At 42.2% G+C, this 24,894-nt stretch overlaps 1 protein-coding gene across 1 annotated transcript; it reads right to left on the minus strand.

Moving 5' to 3' along the window:
- Positions 1-638: 638 nt before the first annotated feature.
- frmpd3 (FERM and PDZ domain containing 3) lies at positions 639-18,381 on the minus strand. Its single transcript, XM_073487372.1, has 16 exons — positions 18,370-18,381; positions 17,708-17,820; positions 16,414-16,568; positions 16,229-16,331; positions 15,875-15,920; positions 15,050-15,154; positions 11,144-11,251; positions 8,914-9,045; positions 8,104-8,223; positions 7,682-7,818; positions 7,007-7,133; positions 6,495-6,584; positions 6,077-6,256; positions 5,678-5,813; positions 4,108-4,986; positions 639-3,451 (listed from the first exon to the last, which is right to left on the minus strand). Exons 2-16 carry the CDS (start codon positions 17,746-17,748, stop codon positions 639-641), a joined length of 5,172 nt encoding a protein of 1,723 aa, XP_073343473.1. The 5' UTR covers positions 17,749-17,820; positions 18,370-18,381.
- Positions 18,382-24,894: the final 6,513 nt, after the last annotated feature.

The following is a 24,894-nucleotide window of genomic DNA, read 5'->3' on the forward strand; positions in this document are numbered from 1 at the left end:
CATTTTCACTCTTGTTTCAGTACCCCAGACACTATCAACATAGCCAAGAGAGATCTCCATTTTGCTTTACAATAGTTAGAAAATTCAACAAACACACACATCACCATCTAACCAATCAACGCTTTGGACTACGCAATTAACAAAGTCGCTACTTGACGAGATCTCTGAAATATTTTGTCCAGAGCATACATTTATTTCTGATGATGTATTATAATCTTTATAGTTCTCTTAACTCAATACATTTCAAATATATTCGTCACTTTTTATTCACAAAACTTTATATTATTTGCTAAGTAGACACAACTCAAATATACATTACATATAAAATATTATACTATCATAACTTATGTATATTGTGAATATTGATATGAGGTGATTAGCCCTGTATCACCCAGTCTGTTATAGGGTTCTTATTCCATTGTGCATTAGTTTGGTGTATCTTTATATTTCAAAACAAGATCCACGAGGCTACCTCAGGGCCTGTAAACAATGGATGGAACAGCTGCATTGCAATTTTTACTGAAGATGATTCATTGCATGACTTGTAAAAAATGTAAACAATAAACAAATAATGAATTTGGATTGAGTAGTCACCCACATTCTGGACTGTTTTGATTACATCCCTGCCAGATTTATTCTTACTGGGCAGGCAGAGTTTTAATGGGTCGAGTGAGCGAGCTCATGTTATTGGTGTTGGAGGAAACTTGAGGGCTCACTGTCTTTGTTGGCAAGCTGCTTGAGTGTCCCATTGATTCTTCTGCTGCCCGCAGAAGCAAAGTGTAGTTAATTGCTACTTCCTCAACTTTTCTCAACAGCTGCAGCCTTTGGGATTCTGATCGAACCCCTCTGACCAATTTGATGAAAGTCTGAGTTAGTTCACACAACACTTGAAAGCTGGCGGTGACAACAGCAAGCATACGTGTTGGGCTTTTTTCAACACTTGCCACTCGCCGACAAGATGCTCTGAATTCTTTGAAGCGTACCGCCAGCTCCTGTTTGTACTCTGCAATCTGTGAGGGTTGAAGACGAGCCTCACCCTCAGCTTGTGGGCTGTTAGCGCACTGACGCAGGATAGCTAGCAACTCATTAGCATCCAACTGGGCATTTAGGAAACCATCAGGCAAGCTGAAACTTTTCCCCTGTAGGGCTTGTACCCGTGCCAGGCTCCCCTCCAGTGTACTACAGGATCTCAGATCAATCTCCTGTGTCTGTGGCTCCTCTTCTTCCTCCTCCTCTTCCTCCCCACTACAGTCCTCTGCATTAAGAACCTGGAGTGTTTTGCTTACTACAGGGAAGGTACGTGAGTCCAGCTCCATGCCTGGAAGGACCTGAAGGGGTATAGAGTATGAGAGCTCATCCTTTTCACTGCTTTCATCTGCGGCCTCACACTTCCTGTAGCAGAAACAGAATGAGCAGCATTTATCTTTGTCATCACTGTCTTCACTGGGGAGGGTCAGCAGCACCTCACCAGTCCCATCTTTACTTTCACGCAGTAGCTCTTCTCCCTGAATGAAAAACACACCCTTTTTCCCCTTTCCCTCTGCCTGGTGAGACTGAGTATGGATTGGCTCAATTGGGGTAGGGAGCCTCAGCCCTGTGGCTCGCACTCTCTCCATCTCCTTCTCCAGACTCTTGGCTTTGGGCTTTACTTCAGCATAGACAGGTGTGCTAGTGCTGTTATCCAGCTCTCCAATGCTGTAACGCCTCTGGAGCTTCTTATATTGTGGACCTCCCATGCAGTCTGTTTGAGAAGTACAGGTGGGCAAGCAGGAACCATGCTCTCCCCTTGGCTCTCTTGACTCAAGACTGGTAGAGCGTATTCGTGTGGTCTTTATCTCTAAGGTTTGAGGTCTCCTTGTAGCACCTTGAGTGTGAGGGGCTTTGGAGACTGCTGGGGGGGTCTTCGAGATAGTTCTCTCTCTGCCTCTGTGTTGGGTCTCTGTTGTGGAACCAACTGGTGTGTCAGGTAGCCGCATGCCTCTGCACATTCGCTTACAGTCACAGCTGCGTCGCTGCTCCCTGGAGATACCTGGTGCCTTTAGGACAGGGCTGGTGCGGAGCTGGCAGGCACATGGAGTGCCAGAGGGCACAGGTGAGGATCCCTGGGGCAAAAATTCTCCTTGGGATGACTTGGGTTTCAGCAGCTCCTCTAAGAACTCTAGCTCATACTGACGGACTTTCTGCAACTGAGCCCTTCGCTCATCCGTTTCTCTTCGCATTCTTGCTGGGAACGTAGCTGAAAGAAGGTTTCTAAAGCTCAAGAAAGGGGCACTGCGCTGGGACTTCCCCTTACCAATGGCCTGCTTCTTTGAATCTCTGGCTGGGAGAGTGGAGACCTTATCTACTGAGAGGCTAGGTGTTGTTGGATCATCTAAAATAGGTAAGGATTTCATGGGGCCTTTCTGTGACTCAATATGCGTTTTTCCATGGACACCCTCAGCCTTGCTTTCAGTTGCTTCTTTTCTTTCTGCTTTTACAGGCAAACGAGGAGAGTACTTGGTTTGTATTTGAGGACTGGGCTTTGCCAAACTGGGATCTGCTCCTGCTCTCACTGCATTTTCTTTGCTGTTAGCCAGTTGGAGGCCTTTGGCTCGAAGACGCTCGTCATCAGTGGGGGAGGAGGATTGAAACACCACTACCTTCTGAACCTGTGGGTCTTTAAGTCTTAGTTGAGGCCCAGGCTCCTGTTGTACTGGGCATGTGCAGAAAAGGTCGTCAAGTTGTAGAAGTTCTGTAGAGCTTGAAGGCTTCATGGTCTCACTAGAGGCAGTCTTGGCATCTTGGCACATATTAGTGGGAGAAATCTTGGCAGAGGCAGTTCTGTCCACAGGCAGGAGGATAGGTAAGGCTTTGTTGCTAGGGTCTTTGTTAAGAGGTGCTGTTGTCTTCCCCTTTACACCGTCAGAGAGATTTTGGCTCAATGTCTCCCCGGAAGAGTTTGATAACTTCTGATCTTTACTGACTTGAACTGTCAGTGAAGCATCAGACACTTTAAGTTCTTCGGGTGATTTAGAAGGGGTATCAGAGGTGTTTGCTTTGGTGGACTCAGAGTTTGCTTTCATTTCCGCTTTCTGTTCAGTCTGAATAGTGTCTTGATTGCCCCCCTGCTCTGTCACAACACTGAGCACGGCAGAGTCTTGACTGGGACTGACTTTAAAGGGAACAGTCTTGCTGAGGATTACTTGCTTGGGTGGACAGCCAGCACGAATCTGACCCACGGAGAAGGCCCCAGTTCCTATGGTCTTTGCTGTGCAACCAGGGATAGCCAGCGGAAAGTCACGGCGGCAGAGGATACGCTCCTTGTTGATATGGTGAGCCAGCAGGTAGGCCTGGTTCTGGTTCTGCTTCATAGCTGACACCATCTCAGATACATCTGTCAATTCAGAGGAGTTGGTCTCATGGCCTGAGTCCAATGATGACTCAGGTGTAATGGCAGCTAAGACAATCAGACCTGAAGAGGAGAACACAGCACACAGTTAAGATAATCAAGTAACAACAAATATGAACAAGATAGAAATATTAAAACTTTATATTTTGTCTTACTGCAGCTATCAAATCAGATATTTGCAACTGAGTGGATTCATCATGATCACAAAACGAATAAAATAATTTTGGAATAACTAATTTGTCCCCAAAATCTGTTCTTCAGGATCAGATTTACAACACCTTTCCAGGCTGCAAATTATGCACCAGTGGACTCGCCTCATCCAAAAATGTTTTTAAGAAACACTGCGTTGTCTAATAATAAGCTGTTATTGTTGTTAATTTATGCAAAACCACAGTCCATAGTGTTATCAACCTGATTTTAATTTTAGCTTCAGCATCATAGGTACCCTGTATTTTTTACCTTCTATGTTAATCATACGTTGTTTTTGCAGTGATTATATGTGCGTGCATTTCTACCATCAAATTAAGAAATTACAGGATTTTCTTGCAATTTCACAAGGAGATTTTAGTTAGACCTCCTATTAGTAATAATAAAAAAGATGATGCACTCCAAATATACTGTGTGATATTGATTGATAGGAAAATAATATTTTATTGGATCAGTATTATTGTTAATTTTGTGTGTGAGATGTGGGCTGTGGCATGACTGAGGCTGTTGACCTGCAGTCTGTGTTGGCTGTTGAGGATGATGGGGGTAGTCCTCAGAGGCTGCCAAAGCCTCCAGTGCCTGTAAGGTGGACACCAGAGCATCATCAAGCTCCTGGGCATGATCTCGGACTGTTCTCGTGGAAACATTATCAATCAATGTCACGGGCACATCTTCCTTGGCTTGGGCCAGCTTCCCAGAGGCCACCCCTGGGCTGGCACTGGTTCGAGCCTTCCTCCCTCTCTTTGTGTCATCCTCATCTGAACTGTTATCCCTGAAGCCAGGTGGCGGGGCAGCAATAGCAGGTGGTGGCGGTTGCAGTTTCTCTCCTCCACCATCTGTCTCGTCCTCCTCTTCATTCCCTGGTGGCGGTAGGGCCATGAGGTCAACAGCACCTCCATCTCGGGAGGCACAAGCACTGGAGCAGTGTTTCCCCGAGCTCCCACTACTGTTCACTGCTGTAAGACCCTCTGCCCTGTGCCTGGCTTTGCAGGAGTCACAGAAGTATCGTGAGTTTTTCTGGGATTGATTCATTGTTTGGGCTCGGATTCTGAATCCTGCATTCTCTACTTCTGGGCAATCTAAAACCCCAGCTATTTCCTCTGTACTCTGCTGGGTGGGATCTGACTTGGTGCGGGGCCGCCCAGGGGGTTCTTGGGAAATTAAGTTCTCATTGATGTCGAGTTCAGCCTCGGCACGTGTTTGAAGCTCTTGGAATTGTTGCTCTCGAAGGTGGACATGACACAGGCCTAGATGCTGAGACTCTGCTGGAACAAGGGCCCTTGCAGACCCCGAGTCTCTGTGTGAGCTTTCTCTCTCGTCCCCTCGTCGCCCTCCACTTGGCAAGCTCGTTGCCCCAGAACGTGGGTGAGCATGGTGGGAACTTCTGTAATCTGGGGATAGAATTGTCAGAGCAGTGGAGAGTTTGAGGTGTTAAGAACTAGTGGGGATAGAGAAGATCCTGATGGGAAAGCAGAGACGACAGCTGGTGGTCACATGGAGATTATTTGTTATTTCAGAGATGGATGTTGAAAGTTGAAGTTTGTTTGAGGTAGGAGGGTTAAACTCTGGTGGAATGTGATGGTATGATGGTCCTTCTTTTATGTGGACTACAGGTTGAGACAGCAGATGGCAGAGGATCTGTTCATGTTTGAACAGTAAATGTTTATGATTACAGCAAAAAGTATATTTCACTGCAAAATTCCATACTGATATATTAAGGAGAATGGAGTATCTTATTCCAATGAGTCAAGTTTGAGATGAGAGGAAGGACAGCAGAGGGCGCCATGGGATGGTAGTTCCAGGATAACCTGGTTTCTACAGGTAATGGTTTCAGCCAATGAAGAAGCAAATCAATGTCCATGTACACGGAACATATAATGATTTCCAAATGTTGCCTGACATGCAGTGTATATGATGCTGATAGAAAGATACTATCACTTACATACTATAACTTTCAATGTGTGATTTGAATGTTTCATCTTAAGCTTTTAAGTAAACAATGTTATTTTACATATGATTTACTGTATATTGCCTAATGTGTTCAAAATGAACCTTTACAAGTAAAGAAGACCTCTAACATACCTGCCTTGGTCAGCTGAGACTGACCAGGTGTCCGGAAGTAGATGGTCCGTTTAGGGTCTACAAACAGCTTGTAGTAGCCAGAGATGAGGCATGCAAAGTTACTGGCATCAGGCCACTCCATGAGTAGGACCAGGGGCTGCAGAGGGTGGGAGGGAGGGGAATTAGGAGACTATTTAGGGGGCAGGCAATGAGCATTGCCTGCTCATTTTGTAATGAGCTGATAAAATAAAATGTATGAAACTTTTGAAGGGTTTTGTACTCTTATCATTTATAAAGTTAAAATGGAAACTGCAATTCTAAAGAGATGGCATGCAAAATGCATAGTTGCTGCAAAATGGAGTGTCTTGTCATTATCAGATGTAACTGTAGTGTGTATCTGTAGAGAGTGTGTTGTAATACCTTGGCCTCGTGGATTGACACCTCCACACGAGCCACTCCTTGGCTCTCTCTGTAGAGCTGGATCTTGGCAACCCTACTGAACTCGGCCAGAACTGTGGTGAGATTATTTTTCAGGTCAATCACATGACTAATGCCATGTCGAGGACCCACCAGTAGTGTTGTAGCTGATTGTTTCTCATCCTGTAGGAGAACAGAGGAGGTTTACAACTATTTCCCTTTACTTACTTCTACTACTTACTACTTGGAACATCACATTATACCTCTGAAAAACCACTGTTTAGTCAATATCTTTAAAATGTTAAATCGATGCATTAAAAAGTGTAAGCATGCTCCCTGTGTGAGTACATGCACAGCTTTAAAGACAGGAAAGGAAATGGAAAAGTAAAAGAGGTATTCCTTTACTCATAAAATGTATTACCAGTCCAACAGTGTGGAACAGTATTCCACCAAAAGGTGGGAGGTCGTTGAGTACACGCATGTACTGCAGCTTTCCTTGGAGAGGAGGGACCTGTAGGCAGAATCATAAACAAGAAGGGCTCATCTTTAATAGTGCAATCCTCCTCAAGCACTTCCCATGTCCTCCTGGGGGCACTGTTGAGCCACAGATGTTGATCATAAAGTCTTATGCAACAGTTACATCTATAGAGATGAAGGACTTGTCCTAAGATAAAGGACTGGTTATCAAGCAGACATAACCACCAAATACAATGAATTAAAATCTCCTTTTATAAACAGCAAAATGAGATTTTAATGTTAATAGTAATCAAGGGTATTGCACTTTGGCAAGGGGTCTCTATGCATTTACAATGTGTAGAAGTGTGTTGTAATAGCAATATAACCAAATGCAGTAAAATCATCCATAAGAAACTGCTGATATTTTTAATCATGGAAATGGTGACAATTAACAATTAAATGTTTTATGGGGAGAACCTTGTTGCCCGATGGTGGTGGATGCTGGTAGGTCTTCAGCAACTGAGACAGGCTCTTACACACATTCTTCTCCTTGACTGTTGGGAGCAGAGTGAGGGGGAGGAAAGGCTCTAGTCCCCACTCTTTTCTGTGATCGAGAGCAAAGGGAAAGTTAGCAGAAATATACACACAAGGGGAAAAAAACAACAGTGGAGTACTTAATCAGAGTCCAGGATATGTGTCCCAACTGAGAGGAGAAAGCAGTGTTTTTTAATCCCACGGGAAGACAAGGTGAACCTACATCCTCTATATGACTCCTGGCTTGACATGGCCACCCTATTACAAGCACAGTAGGTCTGTTCTGCTTCTGTGGTCATGATGGCAGAAACTCATTACTTGTTAGGTTGAGATTTTGAAGAATAAATGAGCAAATTGAGGGAGAGATGTAATTTCACAAAGCAATGGATTTCCCTGTCTCACAACGACCAAGGGAAAATGATCCTTGAGTAATTTGAGTTTTTAATACAGTTGGGATTAATTATTAATCATTTAGACATTATTGAATGAACAAACTTCACCGTGGGACTCGCTGGTATGCTACATGGAATTGTTAATGAGGTAAAAATGCAATACATCAATTTTTGTCTGTAATTTCTCATAAATTCATTTGAAAGCTAATTCAGTTTGTGCACTTACTCAACATGCTTCAGAGAGATCTTCTGATTTGGCCGCGCGGAGGACACAGTGATGTAGATATGGAGAGCAGCCAGTCGTAACGTAATGTCAGATTTCCAGTCCATGCCAAAGCGTTCCTTAATGACGTCATTGCGGCTCTGTTAGGAAGTGATAAATGCAGTCAATGTGACAGAGTATACAACAGGGCCACTGTGTTTAAAACCTGACTCTGATTTATGCAACCTTTCTAACTCTAATATCAGTCAGAGGAGACAAAGATAAACATAATCTAATAGAAACAGTAAATAAAATTAGATACCTATAAGAACTTTTAATCATTGGCCCTGCTCTCGGCACCCCCTGTTCTTTGAAGAGGTACCTCTCCAACAGTGTCATGAGATTGAATGACATCCTTGTAAACCCCCTTTAATCCAGCACTTTACCTGTATATAGAGATACTCAAATGCGGCGGGGTCCCTTCTCAGCAGGTCGGCAGGGTCCTTGGGGAAGAAGCAGATGCGGAACAGACACTTCATCCCTTGGAAATACGTTCTATGGACCACCTGAAGGGAACACGACAGTATCAGCTGTAGCCAGCTACGTCTTTGGCATAAATCACAAGTATCACAGTATCAGTTTCTGTACATGAACATGGCAGTCTGCAGCACTGTGTATGTTCACAATTTTTATGGAAAGTAGGTACAGACTTAGTGTTGTCCAACTGATGAAATGCAAAGAAATGTGGAGCCGCAAACCAACATCCCAAAATATAAATATAAATTATGACAGCGCTGAAAATGATGAAACTACAAAAACTGTGATTTGCATCCAAAATCGAAGTGTCAGCAATCGGACTCATCTGACTTCTTGTGGAAATTATTTTAATTTTAACTTTTATGGGTTTTGATTGCATGCCCATAGTATGAGAATTCTCGGCTTGCTGTCCAGTTTTCCTGACAGTATGGCTGCCAGTTTATCTCAGAGAGAACAGAGCCATGCGCGCCACACAGATTCCCCATCCCTTGAACATTTGTCCTAACCAAACTCAACCCAAACCAAACAAATGACCAACAAACGCTGAAACTGTGAATTTGAAAGTAGAGTTCTTTCCAAATCTCATTTTAGTACTTTGTCATATTTTATATTCATAAAAGTCACTTTCATATTGTTTTTCATGTGAACACATGTGATCCATAAGTTGAAACAGTTTTTCACACATGTCTTAAACTCATTCATCCGTCTGTGTTTCTTACATGTGTCAGTGGTTGGTTGTCCTGCAGCGGATGCAACCTCTGATTCTGGTCCAGACCACCTGCCTCCAGCACCAATGCAAAGTGCTCAATGTAGCGCAGTGAGAGGCGGTCCTGCAGGGAGGAGATCACATCCTGGAAGAAGAGAGATGGAAACAGATTAGAGAATTACATTTCCACAGTAAGAATACCTTCTATCTCAACAATGTATGATGTATGGGGGCTATTTTCCCCCTGAATTCACTCTGTGTTTGTAGAGGGTAATATGTCAAATTGATATCCTTGAGATCTGTTTATGCTCTTTTTTTTATATTTGTCATTTTGCTCTATGGAGAGCTTCCAATGACATTATTTATTCTGCACAGTGAGTGCATCCTATTTAAGAAAATAACGTTTGCATATCGGAGTGTGCAGGGCAAACTTTTGCTCTTGTGCAGATCAGTATCTATGACTGATGCAGAGCTTTTCTCATACCCTGTTGTCGAGAGAACACTGTCTGAGAGGAAATCTGCGGTTTTTACCCTGGGCTATGCCTGAGGATAAGACTTCAGTATTCCTTTGCCCTCTTATTTATATATTAAAGGCATGAAAAATTAAAAGGGATTCTATTGTAGTGATACTGTATACAGTATACAGTAACAGTATAGCGGCTCATTAAGAGCTGTGAAGTATTAACACTAATTATTTGCTCTCCGTAAACAATTGAATCGACACTCGTTGATGTAACCTTAGCAGCAGCTGTCTCTGAAAAACACGGATAAGCAGTTTTATCAGTATTGACCTGTGCGGTTTGCATTAAATGACGCCTGGGGAAGCTAAACGATCAACTGAAAGATCTACAGGAAACTATAGACTGCAGCCAAAAATACTGCAGCAAAGCTTCTTTAGTTGACAGTCTAATGGGCACACAAGTGGGCATCTTTGTGTGTCGCTGATTTAATCTGTGGTATTGTTTTATTGATCCAGGCCTTCTTATTATGCTGAAATTCCATTTAATTAGGCTGACGGGCTGAGCTTCCTCCTACTCTCCTTTAAAGTGCTGCTGTATTCCTCCTTTTTTCTCCCGCACTCTCCCTCCATGAGCAGCGGAGAGATTTGTGAAATCTAATAGAGTTCGTTTAATGAGTCTGCTCGGAGATGTCAGACTCATCTTAGAGGCTGACATAGAGACAGAAATGACCTCTGTCTGACTGAATTCATTTGTTGCTTTATGGTTTTAATCACATTACTGAGATTTTAAAACTTCAAAACCTGATAGGGCGAAGACAGAAAATGAAAGCAGTTCTTTTTCTATTTATTTTCTTAAAACAATTACTCATTACTTATAGACTTGACTTGAGCAATTTAAGGTTTAAGTATTGTACTTATCTGTGACACACCTTGATGTTGTCAAGATGAAATCAGATGAAATAGTGTGCCTGGGTTGTATAGAGGCCACCCCATGAAGCGCCAAAATTAGATTATACAATTAAAAATATATAGAAATTCAATATGTCATGGAGAGGCACCAATAATTAACAATAGCATGCTCATGTTTTGTGTATTTTTAACAATAGGCTTAATGTTTAACCTATAGTAATATATTTTTCTGACTAGTTGGGAGCAGCATGTGAAGCCACATACAATAATTAATAATAGCTTAAATGAACATCCTGCAGACACAGATCAACGCTATCTTTCATTTTGAGTCATGTTCCTAGTCACCTAATGAACATTAATTAAAATATTTACTCTCTTATTAGGTCTGTTTTGGTCATAACGTGCTCCTGAGAAATATTTTTGGCTCTTTAGCTGCTAAATGCTCTACTTTGTTCACAAGCTAGTCAATTTTTTTTTTATTCTGACATATTGCACCTTTAAAATGCTCAATAGAAATGAGAGGAAGTGCAGAGTTGGGTGTATAGTCATTTGATCCATTGTTAATTTTAAAAATGGAGTAAAGCTTCTTTAAAGGTGCAATATGTAGGAATTTTGGTTTAGTTTAAGTTTTTGGAATACTTCTTTGAGCTCCCACTCTGGACCGCTAGGTGCACGTCTAACTGAGTTAATAAGCTAACAGCAGCTACAGTTAGCAGCATTTAGCTTTTACGCTGGTGATATGCTGCCACCTTTTTGTTTGGAGTATGAGTTCAAGAGGTTGCCAAGTCTTACATACTGCACCTTTAAGTAAAAACCCCAATAATGTTGAAATTCATTCACTTTTCCCACAAGCACAGCTGTAGTGAATACATACCCTTACAGTGGTACGGCTATCAAACGTAAAGGACTTAATCTGTCCATTCTCCAAGAACACCTTCAACACATTTGGTATGAGTAGCAAGGAGTCGTCCTTGAGCATTGTCTGAAAGAGATTGAGGGAGAAAACAGTTTAGTGAAAAAAAATCGATGGTATGTGAGAATGTGCCAAAAAAAGGTATCAAGAATTATCTGTACACAACAAACACAACCAGCTATAATGGTTTGTTTATGCTTTGTTATTGAGACAAAAAAGAAAAGTATTGAAAAAGGAGGAGGTCCTTTAGTGTTAACAAACAAAAGATGCCTTATGTGAGTTACTTTAACTGAGCTGAGAAGGAGTAAAGCTCAGCCAAAGGATGCCCACACCATGCATTGTATCAGGATCAAAGAGTGGCTTATTCATTTTATCCAGTTTCCATTCAAGTATGTAAGTCATGTAAAGAAAATTGGGTGGTGGGATTGAAAGAATTCACAGAGTTTCGTGACTGGAGGTACAGACAGGAGAGGTCTGATCCAAGGTTACTGCTTTTACTCAAAGCACTCGTTAGAAGAAAAGTTATAATATGCTAGGAAGTGATGTGACGGGCAACCTCCCCTCTCTGTTGCTGTCTCCTTTTTTTTATCTGACTGATGGCTTTTGGAAAAAATGACTCAGTTCTCATTATGTCGTTTCAAAGAACCACAGTTGTGATCAGAGGGATAGAAGATATCTAATGTAATGAGATAGATCCAGGGGTTTTAATGTGACATGTGGGGCGGATGCAGAGGGAAAACAGCCTTGCAGTCCAAATTAAATCCTCCATAATTTTGGGCCAAAACTAAATCAAGCCTCATCTGTTTCCTGTGTTTCTTCCTTTTTTTAATCTAATGATGAGATTTGTGCAAGAACAGTAGGCAGACATTACCCATGACAGTAAAAGGATGTGGATTTATTGCAACAATATATCTCAGAAAATGCATTTAGTTGAAATGGAGAGCTATGTCCACAGCAGATGCCCGGCAGTCTGTTTTTTGGAGAAGTTGAGTATTCAGAAGGCTCAACAAGCTGTTCCTGTGTGCAGATTGGTTGTGACTAAAGTCTGAGTTATGAGTGAACAGATATTTCTCCATACTGCAGCATTAAAGTGAGGGTGAACTGGTGAAGAGACGCCACAAACAGGTTTGTAACTTCCCATACAAGCCACTATCTTTGTTCTTGTAAGTGAGGTGAAGCTGGAGCTGATTTGTTACATGCGGTGTTAGAGAGGCAAATCACAGCTCAACGACATGGCCTCATCTTTTTCTCTCAATACACATTAGGCTAGGTGGTCAACACTGATAGCCTTTTTTCAATGATCAATAGCAGCCTGTAGCTCCTGATCACCGGAGACAGATTTAGAAATCTCCTGGCACTGGTTGTGGGGGTTGGTGACTGAAACATCCAATCATTTCCAATCATATCATCTTCCTCCTATCTCTGCATCGACAGTGCCTTGAGTTCTGTTTCTTGAGCTCTAATCAATTGGATTCACAATTCTGAGAGAGAAACATGGAGGAAGATAAGATCAATCAGAGAGGAGACATTAATGGACCTGAGGGCCTTTTGCTGGTTTGTGGGATATATCTCACTTTAATTGAAGTCTTGATTTAGCTCTAATTAAGGAAATCTCTGGGTTCACATCATGTTGACAGTTGGTACTGTCAGGCTAGAGGGGATGTTAAAATCAGCTGTAATGAGAAGCGAGCTTGAGCTGTCTGCGTAACGCTCTGCGTTGGCTTCATCCAAAGGTTATCAGACCTGGTGGTCCATGTCATGAGCAATCCCGTTCTCTACCCTCTTCCATTAAGTTCAGGTAAATAGAAAAAAGAATGATGAAATGCCCATTTCTCCATCTTCTGATTCTTTATTGATTGTCCATTGCTTGTCATCTTCGTGTTCTAACTTTATTTACAGTAAAACCTCCTTTTCTTCCCATAAATCCTTGATTGACTGCCATGCATTAAGGACCATACTAAGATTATTATTGCGGTTGGGAAGGATGCTTGATTTTTTTTCTTTTTTTTACAAGAGAAAAGCCTAGTGTAATTAATGTTCTCGTTGGACCGTCGTCTTCACTTAGGAAGAAAAGACTGCAATACACTCTACCCACAATATCTCAAAATAATGCTGAAATACAGCCACTCGGTATTGTTGAATAAAGAGCTTCTAAATTAACAGCTATTATAGTCACCAAATGAGTAGTCTTGCATAGCCAGACCTTTCTCCACTGTGCTGGGAGGGGTTAGGTCTGCCTGTACCCATTATCATTGTGCTAACATGGAAATAAACACTCTGGCTGGTTTGTATTACTTTAAACCAAAATACAATGGTTTAGGGTGGCAGTAAGCCCAGGATGCAGCAACAATGACCCTGCAAAATAGTGTTGGAGGAAATTGTTTTGCATGCTGTGAGGCGAGCCCTGCCATTAAAGGCTAACTTCACCACTGTTACACATTAAAGTGTGTTCACAGGTCTTGGGGAGTGCTACTGCTTATGTGAAAAAAGTAGCATATAGCACCAGAAGAAGCTGCATGTAATCTGATAAATTTCCTCCTGTGATGTCACTCAGTGGCTAAGTTGCATTGTGGGTATTGTAGATGCCAGGTTTTGAAAAGAAGTCCACTGTTCTGCATTGCACTCCAGTAACACTGTTGAAACCCCCCCCCCATCAAAATCAATAAGCAGAATCTGTCTTGTCTTTTTTATTCCATTCATTCTTCTTCTGTTTCAAAACGTGATGCCTACATTACCCACAACGCAACTTAGCCACTGAGTGACATCACTGGAGGAAATTTATCAGATTACATGCAGCTTCCTTTGGAGCCACAAAAGGCTTTATGCTACTTTTTGTCATATTCAGTAGTACTCCCAAAGACCTGTAAACACACTGTAATGTGTAAAATTGATGGAGACCCTTTAAAATGGCTAAACAGCTGTTAGATTGTTTGGGTTTGTACTTTTAGCGACCAGATTAGGGTTAGGGTATCTTCAGCGTGTAGGTTGGTAGCTTGGAGGTTTCTGTTGTTATTGTTTCCCTTAGCGACCAGGATTTTGAAAAGCTTACACACAGATAGTGGAGGGGAGGATAATTCAGACTGAAAGAGTCGGCTAATGGCGGGCTTTATACCCACAGTGTACACCTGGTAAAACAGACTATCAAATGAGTGAACTAGGCAGAGGCAACTGCACTATTTTCACTCCACTCCACCTTTGCATATGGCAAAACTCACATTCATAGTGCGCAAGAAAACCATGTTTTTGATGTAGCTCTTTGATCTCTTTTTTGAATAATTAATCACAAATATACCACTTGAAATGAAAATAGAAATATAAAAGTAAGACATCCTTCCCTTCAGCAAAAATTAGAATTACAATACTTTCTCCTTTTTCTGACCTCCCTCATCCCCTATTTAATTTGTGTATAGTCTCTTACCTCACACATATGAGGTAATGTCTTCATTTCACAATAGTGTAACAGAAGCCACATAAGTGTTATTTGTAACTTGTAGATGTTGAATAGTCAGGTCAGAAACTTGATAGCTCTGCCATTAAAGTAAGATTGGACACAAACACCCACAAATATTCCAACATATCTATGTGATATTGTGGCTGTTTTTCAAAATGTTTGAAAAGAGGTTCAGGTTGCTCCTGTGAGAATTCAGATCAGTCAGAAAAGCATTTTTATTCAAGGCCAAACCACTGGACCAAAGTCGCACAAACACACACACAGTAGGATGAAATATGAGGACAGAGAGAGGATACTCGAAGCTTTTTGCAATTGCTGATCAAACAAGACAAATGCGCTGCGGGAGAGCAAGGGACAGGGTAAGAGCATGTGTTTGCCTGCACATTTCACAGAAAGACACGGCTAGTCGAACTTACTGAGTCTGGGTCGCTGATGGACACTTGCTCTGAAAAGCGCACTTTGGGCGGGTTGGTTCGCAGGCGGGCCTTTTTGGCTGCACTTATGAAGGCAGACTTAGGTGACTGAGGAGGAGATGAGAGAGAGAGAGAGAGAGAGAGAGAGAGAGAGAGAGAGAGAGAGAGAGAGAAGAACTCTTGAATCAGCTTGAAAGAAGAGACGTAAATGAGAGAAAAGCCCCTGTGACTGCCAGCGCTAAAGAGAAGTGTGTTGGAGAGCTGGCTAATGCTGCTGCAATGCGCCAAACTACAATCCTGCTTTCCATGAAAGTCGTCTGATAAAAGTTTAAATATTTGGAAATTGTTGTGCTTGTTGGTCTGAGAACAATAAATAATGTGAGCTGCTTAGAGTCAAGAGGCCAATCCCTGCAGGACTGCTGCATAACTAATGTAGACCTTTAGGTTCCAAGTTATGAAATATTCAAATATTTGCATTTTCATATCCGTATTTAATCTTCTAAATATATCCAGACGGCTAAATAAATGCTATTCCCTCTATATGGATGTATGCAAACCAGATTTATTTAATAAGCTCTCAGGTAGGTGTGTGTCGCCTGCAAGGAGCTGTTCCAAAACCAGAAAAAGAAATTACTCTAATGTGTAGGCATGGCCATGAATACTAATGGTTGTCTGCATTACTGTTGGAACAGAACCTTGTGCGTGCGTTTCTGTATGATTCAGAGTGGCAGGAAGAGTGTTAAGACTATGTGGAAATCCTGAGGGAAAGAGTGTGTGAAATCCTGAGGGAGAGGAAGATGAAAGAGAGTGAGTGTCCCATTATACTACCTGATGGGGCTGCAGCACAGTGAGAACTATAGTGTCTTTGCAGCGTCTATGGAGAGAGAATAGAGAGTGGAGTGGGTTAGATAACGCAGCGGACAGCATGGTGTTTGGAGAGCTTCTCCGGATTTATATCTGCCATTTCCTCGCTGTCCTTCAGCTGCAAAAGGACTGACTCATCCACAGGTTTGTGTTGCTGTTACGTATCAGCGGCAATAAGAAACAGTTTGTTCCTTTTGATCCACCCTCTTTACCCGTGGCCTCTTTACTTCCACTTGCCCATGTTTGCTGGTCCCCCTGGCCCTTCTCCTCCACCTCCCCCTCCCCCTCCCTCCCTCCTGGGACAGTAAAGGATGTTACCTTACAAGGTCTATGACTCTCTCTCGGGGCGCGTCGCTCACCGTCTCCTCGTTTATGGCCAAGATCTGGTCTCCAGGGAGAAGCTTGCCAAAGGAGGGGCCGTCTGCATTGAGATGGGACACACAGCCAGTCATATACATACAGTATGAAGTGTGCTCTCTCTCTTCACATGCATACACACTAACCAGCAGAGACGGAGCGTACAATGACAGGCCTCTGGCTGCCTGCAATAAAGCCGAAGCCTTGAGTTGGGTGGCGCTGGATGGTGACCTGTCGAGCTGTGGCAGGACTTAGGGTACCACTGTCCATACCATCCTGGCTCTCCTCTAACATTGCAGAGCTGCAGAACACACACACACACACACACACACACACACACACACACACACACACACACACACACACACACACACACACACACACACACACACACAGTTCTTAATTTTTCATACTTTATATCCACATTACCCACAACTAATTATCAGAAATCTCATTGTGTTTTTCAGTAGGCTATTTGTTAATATTTTATCGGGTGGTGACATTCTCTAACTGCTTGTGTGAAGAATGAACTTGTTAAGAGTCCATTCTTGATTTAAATCTCTTGTCATGGTTTGGTCATTTCCTGTTTTATCTTGTAGATTATATCCTCATGTGTCATGTATTACTTTCCACTTCCTGTCTTTGTCTGTTTTCCCACCCTTTTTTTTGCTCACCTGCGTTCCATTAGTAAATCATTACTTTGTATTTTCCCTCACTCTTCGTTGGTTCGTCTGTGCTCCTCGTTTATCTCCCTGGTCCTGTCTTTCAGTCGTGTTTTACCTGAGTTTGCTGCCTGTGCCCCCATGTTAAAGTGTTTCGTATTTAGTTTTGTTTTTAGCCTTTCGATTTCTCCTGTTTTGCTGCCAACCTTTTGCCTGCCTTGCTTGGAATTTGTTTTTTTTGGACTTTGGACATCAGCTATCATTAAAGCTCGCTTTTAGTTTTTACCTGCCTGCCTCTGTGTTCTGCATTTGGGTCCTCCTTTGATAACCTCAACGCCTCTGTTTTAGCTAACTATAGTTGTGTCTCCTGAGTGATTTATAAGCATGCAGTTAGTCTGTGAGTTTCCTGGGTCGCTCGTGCTGTAAAGGCTAGAATAGTTGCGTCAGTTAAAATAGAAATGTAATATTCTCAGTAATTTATCAGATATGGGTCCGGGTCTGGGCCTGGATAGGATGGCATCTGGGTCTGGACCCGGACAGTGGTCTGTCTATTAGTAATCTTGGGGGGAATCTTTTGTTCATATTTTGTGAAATAACCAATTTGAAAATTACCAGTGGTCATTAATATTTGGTCAAAAATATTCTGATATTTGATTTTGGTACCCATTCCTAACATGTATGAAATGTTTTTGAGTATACTTCAAAATAGTATATATGGCCATATTGCCCAACTTCATGAGGTTCATTGTCGTCTCGAGGCCAGCAGACCACTGTGTACCTGTCACATGCGTTCGTGTGTCCATCCTGGACCTTGGCCATCCCCTGAGAGGAGGGAGCAGCATGGGACAGGGTCGCACTACAAAGGCCGCTCTCTGTTTCGCAATCATTCACCTGCAGAAGAGAAAGGAGGAGACAAAGGAATACAAGCAAAGAAATTAGATACCCTGCTTTCTCAATAGCAACAATACCGTTGGTATCTCAAAATGCTGCTAAATGTGAAGCTAAAACAAAAGTGTCTGCATGTATTGAAAAAATGCACAGGGCTGAAGTGAAAATGTGGACATTTTAGTTTGATAGAAGCATCTGATATTTGAGGCTGGCCTTCAGAGAAAGTACAGTTATCAAAGACCTATAACGTTATGCACACAGAGTATGTAACACATTAAGGTCTGAATCTGCCAGGCTCTTCTAGTGTGGACCAAGCTACTGCTGTGAACCACACTTGCTCTTTTACAGATGCCTGTGTGGGAGGCAGTGAAAGCAAGATTACTGAAAGACTGTGTGTGTACGTGACACGTGGGTTTCTGTGTTTGTGGCAGACTGAAAGACTGAAAGAAAAATGGATGGTAATGATTGTGTGAGGAGGAAAAAAAGAACCCGATATTTATGCTCATATCTGTGATCTAGGACTCGGATGATTGCTGACAAAAGATGAGACACTGATTGTGATGTTAATGGTGCAGATGGGCTAAAACAGAGAGACGGATAAAGAGAACGACAGTACTGCTCGGGATTATTATGCAGGGGTGCACTGTTGAGAGCAAATACCTTTCTGAGTGCCACAGGCAGAGAACAAACTGTCAGTAGCAGGAGGCTGAGTCACATCAGTCAATAGTTCAGATTCATATTCTTGTCACTTGTTGTTTCTGATAACAGTGGCTTATGTGGGAGCACGGCTCATTTACAACAGCAGCGATGCGTTACTGATCTCTACCCTGCGTCATGCTATCAGATAAGGGTTGATGTCTTGTAGATAGGCTTCATATTGAGCTCAGTCCATGACTAAAAATCCATTACGCTACGTGTGCTTTGAATTTCAATTATACTAATCATTTAAAAAGATTAGATTTGAATAAAAATTTCTGTATTCGGTATTCAGCTGACTTACAAAGGATCATCTGTCTGTATCAAAGGTGCACAGCAGTGACAAATGATGCCGCACCAGCTGCTTCTGCCTCTAATAAGGATTACAGATTTTTGATTGAGAATAATTATTTTCTCCTTTGATTCTCCCCCATGGATTCTGACAGTGCACTTCTTCCCCCATTTTATTCTCCTTCTTCTTCTTCTGGCCCTCTAATGTCTTCCTCTTTCCACCATCTGTCTCCCTCTGTGGTTACTGGGAGGACACCCATTCTGCTGCATCTGTAAGGAGGTGCCAGTGAGTAGCCATTCATCAGGTGTGTGTGTGTGTGTGTGATTGGTGTGTGTCGTCATGAATGTCAGCAACTCCTGAGAGCCTCTTCTCCAAGATTTGTGACCTCAGCAAGGTGACAATATAAATATCCTTGTGGTGAATAGCCTGCACTTGCACCTTGTCCATTAGTCACAGAGTCTTTGTTGAAGTCTAATAGCCTCTGAGTCTTAATTTACGTATTAGTTAATGGGAAAAGTGAAATACAGCTGAAAATGTGCAGTGTCATCTACATCATTGTTGAATCTGAAAACAGGACTGCATCCTCCTCTGTCTGTTTTTACAGCTTTAAATTCTTCACTTAATTTCGAGATGAGTTTTGGCATTCACAATAAGTGGAGAGGAAGAACTGAACAGAGGGGAGAGCGATGAAAGTAGCCGGGGGACACTGAAGCTTACACGTCTGCAAAGATAAACAGCCATTCAGCAGAGGGGCCGACCTTTTACTGAGAGAGGACGCCGAGGAATTCTGTCAAGAAATGATCCCCAAGGGCATCGGCAGGCCTGCCCGTTGCTATGACGACAGCTCTTGGAGGCTCGTTGAAGCTCCGGCGGACGGAGGGATAGTGGGTGGATGAGAATAGTGATGTGGCCAGACGCTCTGCGATCACCCCGCAGCCACTGTGGCCAGATGCCAACATTTCCTCGGGCAGCAGAGGTCAGGGCGTCACATACCTGCTCCGCTCCAGCATCCCAGTCTGTCGAGGCTCAGCAGGCCTCAGGCTCTGGGAAGAATGACCTTTTACTTATTATCCTCCCAGGCCTGCATTCTCACAGGTTTACCAAATGCTTGGAGGGACGCTGCATTTCACACGGCTGACTAGTTACAGTTACAGTGTGATCAGGTGTTCAGAAGTGACAGCCTCCAGTCGATCAGTTGTCAGATCACTACACCACCCGACGGTGGTTTCTTTTCTTTTCTTTTCTTTCTGTCTTCTTTCCTTTTTTCTTTAAACTTAATTTTCACAATTTATGGCTGGCTTTTCCAGAAGCCTGGTCCATAATGACTGCGTCAGGCAGGAAACAGCTGCCAGATCAGACTGATCATATCTGACATGCACTTGTGGGCTGATGCATTTTGTTTTTTATAAACCAATAAAATATTTCAAAATCAATTCTGATACAGTGACAGGCAAAGAGAGACTAAAATGCCCTTTTTTCTCGTTCTTGTTAGATCACCTGCTGCTGACATTAATGTGTAGTAGCTGATCTAAGGCTCTTTCTTGGTTCGAACGGAGAGGAGGGCATTACAATAGAAACCGACAAGTTATCACATTTAATTGAGAATAAAGTCTGAGATGGAACCCACATTTTCTATGACTGAATAAGATTATTACTAATGGTCAGCTGTTCTTTGTAACACATAATTACTTAAGTGCAACCCATTCACAAATGTTTTATGTGTGAGAAGAGAGTAACAGTCCATAGCTGCTGTAACTACTGTGGAAACTATATGGGCTCTGCAGGGAATTTGCCATTGTAAATACAAATAGTAAAGACTGAGAGCTGCAGTCCTGTTCAGTAGAGTTAGACATACCACTGAGAACCCTTGAAGAGAGGGTAAATATGTTGCCTCTCCTGCAGCTGTTCTACGTTTCCTGTGCAGACGGGATTCACTTGAACCCTTGCTGTCAGCCAACACGTTTCCTTAGTTTACTCAGCTGCTTTTGTACTTTTAGTTTAGCTTATTTGAGCTAACATTGTTCTGTGGCAGTTATGTCTCCTTGTTTAAACAATTAGCATGATCCTTGGCTAACATAGGATGATGCTAAAGAGAGCCTTTTTTTGTTGTGCATCCGTCTCAGAGCAGAAAAGATTATCTATCCCAAAAATCTTGCTGAGTCCTTGGAGATACATGCTTAAATGTCTTGCATGTATTAATCTGATTAAATGCTTTAATAAGTTATAATGAAGGAAAATGAATGAAATGAAAAAAAAAACTTGTCAACAGGCATACTGAGGACACTGAGCCTGACAACATTGATTTATGCATTTAGGGTAAATTAATGCAACATTATTTCTGCTTGTGCAACATTATTTAGACATAATTAGTTTAGCCTATTCCCACATGTGGGGGTGCGGCTTAGCCTTTAGGATGCTGCGCCTCAAATGTAGATTCTTAATTATGGTTTAATCGGAATTAAAGAGTCCATTCCAGTGACAATTAGCATGGCACTTCCACATGGTGCTCTGAATTATCTGGCTACTTACCCTGTTGATGCTTGAGGAATTTTCACTTATTTTACTGTTGCGCTAATTGTTAATCTCTCTGATTAACTGCGTCTGGTAAATGCCTGAATTATAAATTATAATTTGAAACAGAGATGGAATCAACTGCAGAAACTTGGGAGTTGTGCAGCACTAATTGGAAATTGAGGAGAGTCATAAGTGACTGTATGTTATTGGATCATTGCCTTGAGAAGCCAGACAATAGGTGAGGACTGTGTGATTATTTATGACTCACAGATGAAGAGGCCCAGATTATATCATCAAACTGGCTAAATAATTCATGAATGTAAGAATGCATCAGCATCAGCGCAGGCATGTGGTGAATTCAGTCTCTTATTATATTTTCCTTTTGATGTCTTTGCGCCACTTTAGTTGTATACTGCTCTGATGCTCAGTTTGTGGTGGTACCATATTAGAAAACTGCTCTGAGTGGACTTTTATTACTTTTGATTATGTTAGTTGAAGCTAGGTATGGCAGCAGTGATGGCTGTTAATAGTCAAACGTACTCATAAAGCCTGAAAGGTTTATCTATGGTAGCGACGTGGCTCTATGGATGGCAATGTGAGCTGGTCTGTCCTTCCACCACTGAAACAACAACTGGATGAAATTATGTACATTCATGTTCCTCAGTCAATTAAGTCTCATGTTTTTGGTGATCCCCAGAATTTACCTCAAGCACCATAATCTGTTCAAAGTTCAACATTTTCCAATAGTTTGACTTATGACCAAATACTTAAGTTAATGACAATCCCATGTTATGGTACTTTCAAGTTAATTGCTAATTAGCAAATGTTAGCATGCTTACACATTAAAGGTTATTTGAGATTTTGAACATTAATATGGGCGGCTGAAGCTCAGAGGGTAGAGCAGGTGACCAGCGACCAGAAGGTTGCTGGTTCGAACCCCGGCTCCCCTGGGCGGAACTGAGCTACATGCCGAAGTATCCTTGAGCAAGATACTGAACCCCGAAATTGCTCCTTACGCGCAGTTGGCACCTTGTGTGGCAGCCTCTGCCATCAGAAAGGGCCCTGCGATGAGCTGGCGACTCGTCCAGGGATATACCCTGGCCTCCGCCCATATGAAAACTGGGATTGGCTCCAGTAACCCCCGCAACCCCCTGAAAGGGGGGGATAAAGCGGTAACATCCCCGCGACCCTCACGGATAAAGCGGTTAAGAAAATGAGATGAGATGAGAACATTAATATGTCATAAACAACTATTTGCTGTAAAGATATAGTGGAGAAATTGTGTCCTGAACAGAGAAAGAAGACAGAAGACTCCCTCTATGTGTGTAGTAATCTGAACGTCTTTGCTCTTTGATGTGGTAGCTGAGCGTACATGTTAGTCTTTGTGAGTCCACCCCTGTCCTTCCACTGTCCATTTTCAACATGGCAGCCTGGTATATTACAGCTAAACAGTGCACTACAATATATTTCTGAAACGTTTGAAATAGACTATTTAATAATCCGAATTAATATTTGATAGTTCAGATGCTTTCTTCCTTTTTTTTAACCTCTGCCAAGGAGGTTATGTTTTCACCTGTGTCTATTTGTTTGTTTGTTTGATTGGTTAGTTGGTTTGTCAGCAGGATTACACAAAAACTACTGAATGATGGATGGATCCAGGAATTTTTTCTCACTCTCTTTAACACTGCAAGATTTCTTTCAGCATTTTTGTGAATGTCTCAGGGAAGAATGCATGAATCTTGGTGAAAAAAAAATCGAAGCTATTGAAGCTAAAGGGGTCTAAAGGGCCTTGTCAGAAGTATGCGCCCTTCTGAGAGCCATTGTAGTTTCTAAGTTCATTCAGTGTGAAAAAATAGTAGCCCACACGCCAAAGCTTAAAAATATATGGTGGGTGCACGGAAATGGCAGGAATCAAAAGTGAACAAAATCCGGCACTCTCAGAGATCAAATCTGTTATTATTAGTATTATTGTGGGCAAAAAACAAACGTACCCACACACACCCACACCCACACGCTCACACACACACCCACACACACACAAATAGTCAAACACAGTAATAAATAGTCTATAGTCATGGTAGCATGCATAATAAGGTGATTTGTGTGCATTAATTCGTATCTAAAGAAGTGCCGTCAAATTAACGTATTAAAAGTGTAATTAGAAAGTGCAATCAATCAGAGCAACAGTATTTTATTTTCTTGGATGCTTGAGCAGGGTCAAGGGCTCCGGGATGAATTACTTATGGAATATAGCCAGACAGTAAAAGAGGGCAGTATCTGCGGTGACTTGCACGGTCACAAACACGCGTTGCACTCTCACACATGAACAATTCATCGTAGGAAAATGGCTTTAAGAAGTGTTTTTCAATCCTGGTCCTTGAGGCCCCCTGCCTTGCATCAATCCACCTGATTCGAATGATACGCTCGTCATCAAGCTCTGCTGAAGCCTGATAAAGTCCCATGCATTTGAATCAGGGGTGCTGAAACATCCAAGGACCAGGATCAGTGGTGTCAGAGTGAGAGAGGAGACATACTGTATATCATGTATCACGGTGCATAAAATTGTCCAAAACAACAATATTTTTCTCATTTAAAACTAGACTAGTTTACTAGCCACACATATATTGAATGCATTTAGCTGTTGGTTCAGACACACCAAAGAAATACACATAGGAAGTCTGTGCTTGCGGTGTTGAATAGCTGATGTGTATCAGTCAGTGTTTGCATGTGTCCAAGACAGATTTACTTTCTTCTCTTGGGAAACTCTGAATAGAAAAAAAAAAACTGCAGCGTAAGCAGCTTTGCTCTGCTTCGTGACAAGATACATCTTAACCAAAGCTGAAAATATGTTGGCCCACAAACACTAGGAAAGATAATGCAGTATAAAGGTAGTGCTGTAGATCGGTTTAATTCACTGCTATATCTAATTTACATACATATGCATGTAAAGTCATGTTGCACACTCATACTCTTCATTCCACCGCCTGTCCGCCTGGAGCGCCGGCTGACTACATTTCATATCAAATGTAGCAAATCCTTGAATCTGCAGAAATCCTGTTAGTATTATGAAAGAGGCGACACAATAATCTCCCCAGCGTACTGTGAAATGAGCCTTCCTGGACAAAGATACTCTGCCTGTCACATGTCTGGCCTCTAGGAAGCTGCAAACATGAAAGTCATTCTGCCAGCTTGGTCGCCACTGTCTTCGGTCTGTTTTCATTTGCTGGCTGTGATAAAACCTCTGCTAAATATTTATACTGTTTTTTGAAAGGATTTGACGTTTGTGACTTGTGGTGATAGACAGGCCTTTGCACTGAGAGAGCCAATCAAATGAAGCCATCGGCGCTGGGCCTAATCCTTTCTGTCAGTTCAGGCCACCCTGGCCAGTCTCGCAGAAATCCCGCAGGACAACACAGTCCATTCTGTGGGGAAGTGAAGGCTGATATATGAAAGTCAGTCCTGGACTTCCTCACTGATACACTTTTCATTGTGTATTTTATCATCAGATCATTTAAGACCGGAGGCTTTTCTTTGAATAAAATTCGAAGTCATTGCCTTTCCATTTCCTTTTTAAA

This window comes from Pagrus major, chromosome 18 (genome assembly GCF_040436345.1).
Source record: "Pagrus major chromosome 18, Pma_NU_1.0".
NCBI lineage: Eukaryota > Metazoa > Chordata > Actinopteri > Spariformes > Sparidae > Pagrus > Pagrus major.

What these genes read in the sequence shown, in the direction of transcription:
- frmpd3 (XM_073487372.1), bottom strand. Translation starts at nt 17,748, where the DNA reads ATGGCCAAGGTCCAGGATGGACACACGAACGCATGTGACAG. An exon ending in CTGTGCTGCAGCCCCATCAG is followed by an intron (nt 15,155 to 15,874) that starts GTAGTATAATGG and finishes TCTCCTCCTCAG; the next exon opens with TCACCTAAGTCTGCCTTCAT. An exon ending in TGTCAATCCACGAGGCCAAG is followed by an intron (nt 5,814 to 6,076) that starts GTATTACAACAC and finishes CACCCTCTGCAG; the next exon opens with CCCCTGGTCCTACTCATGGA.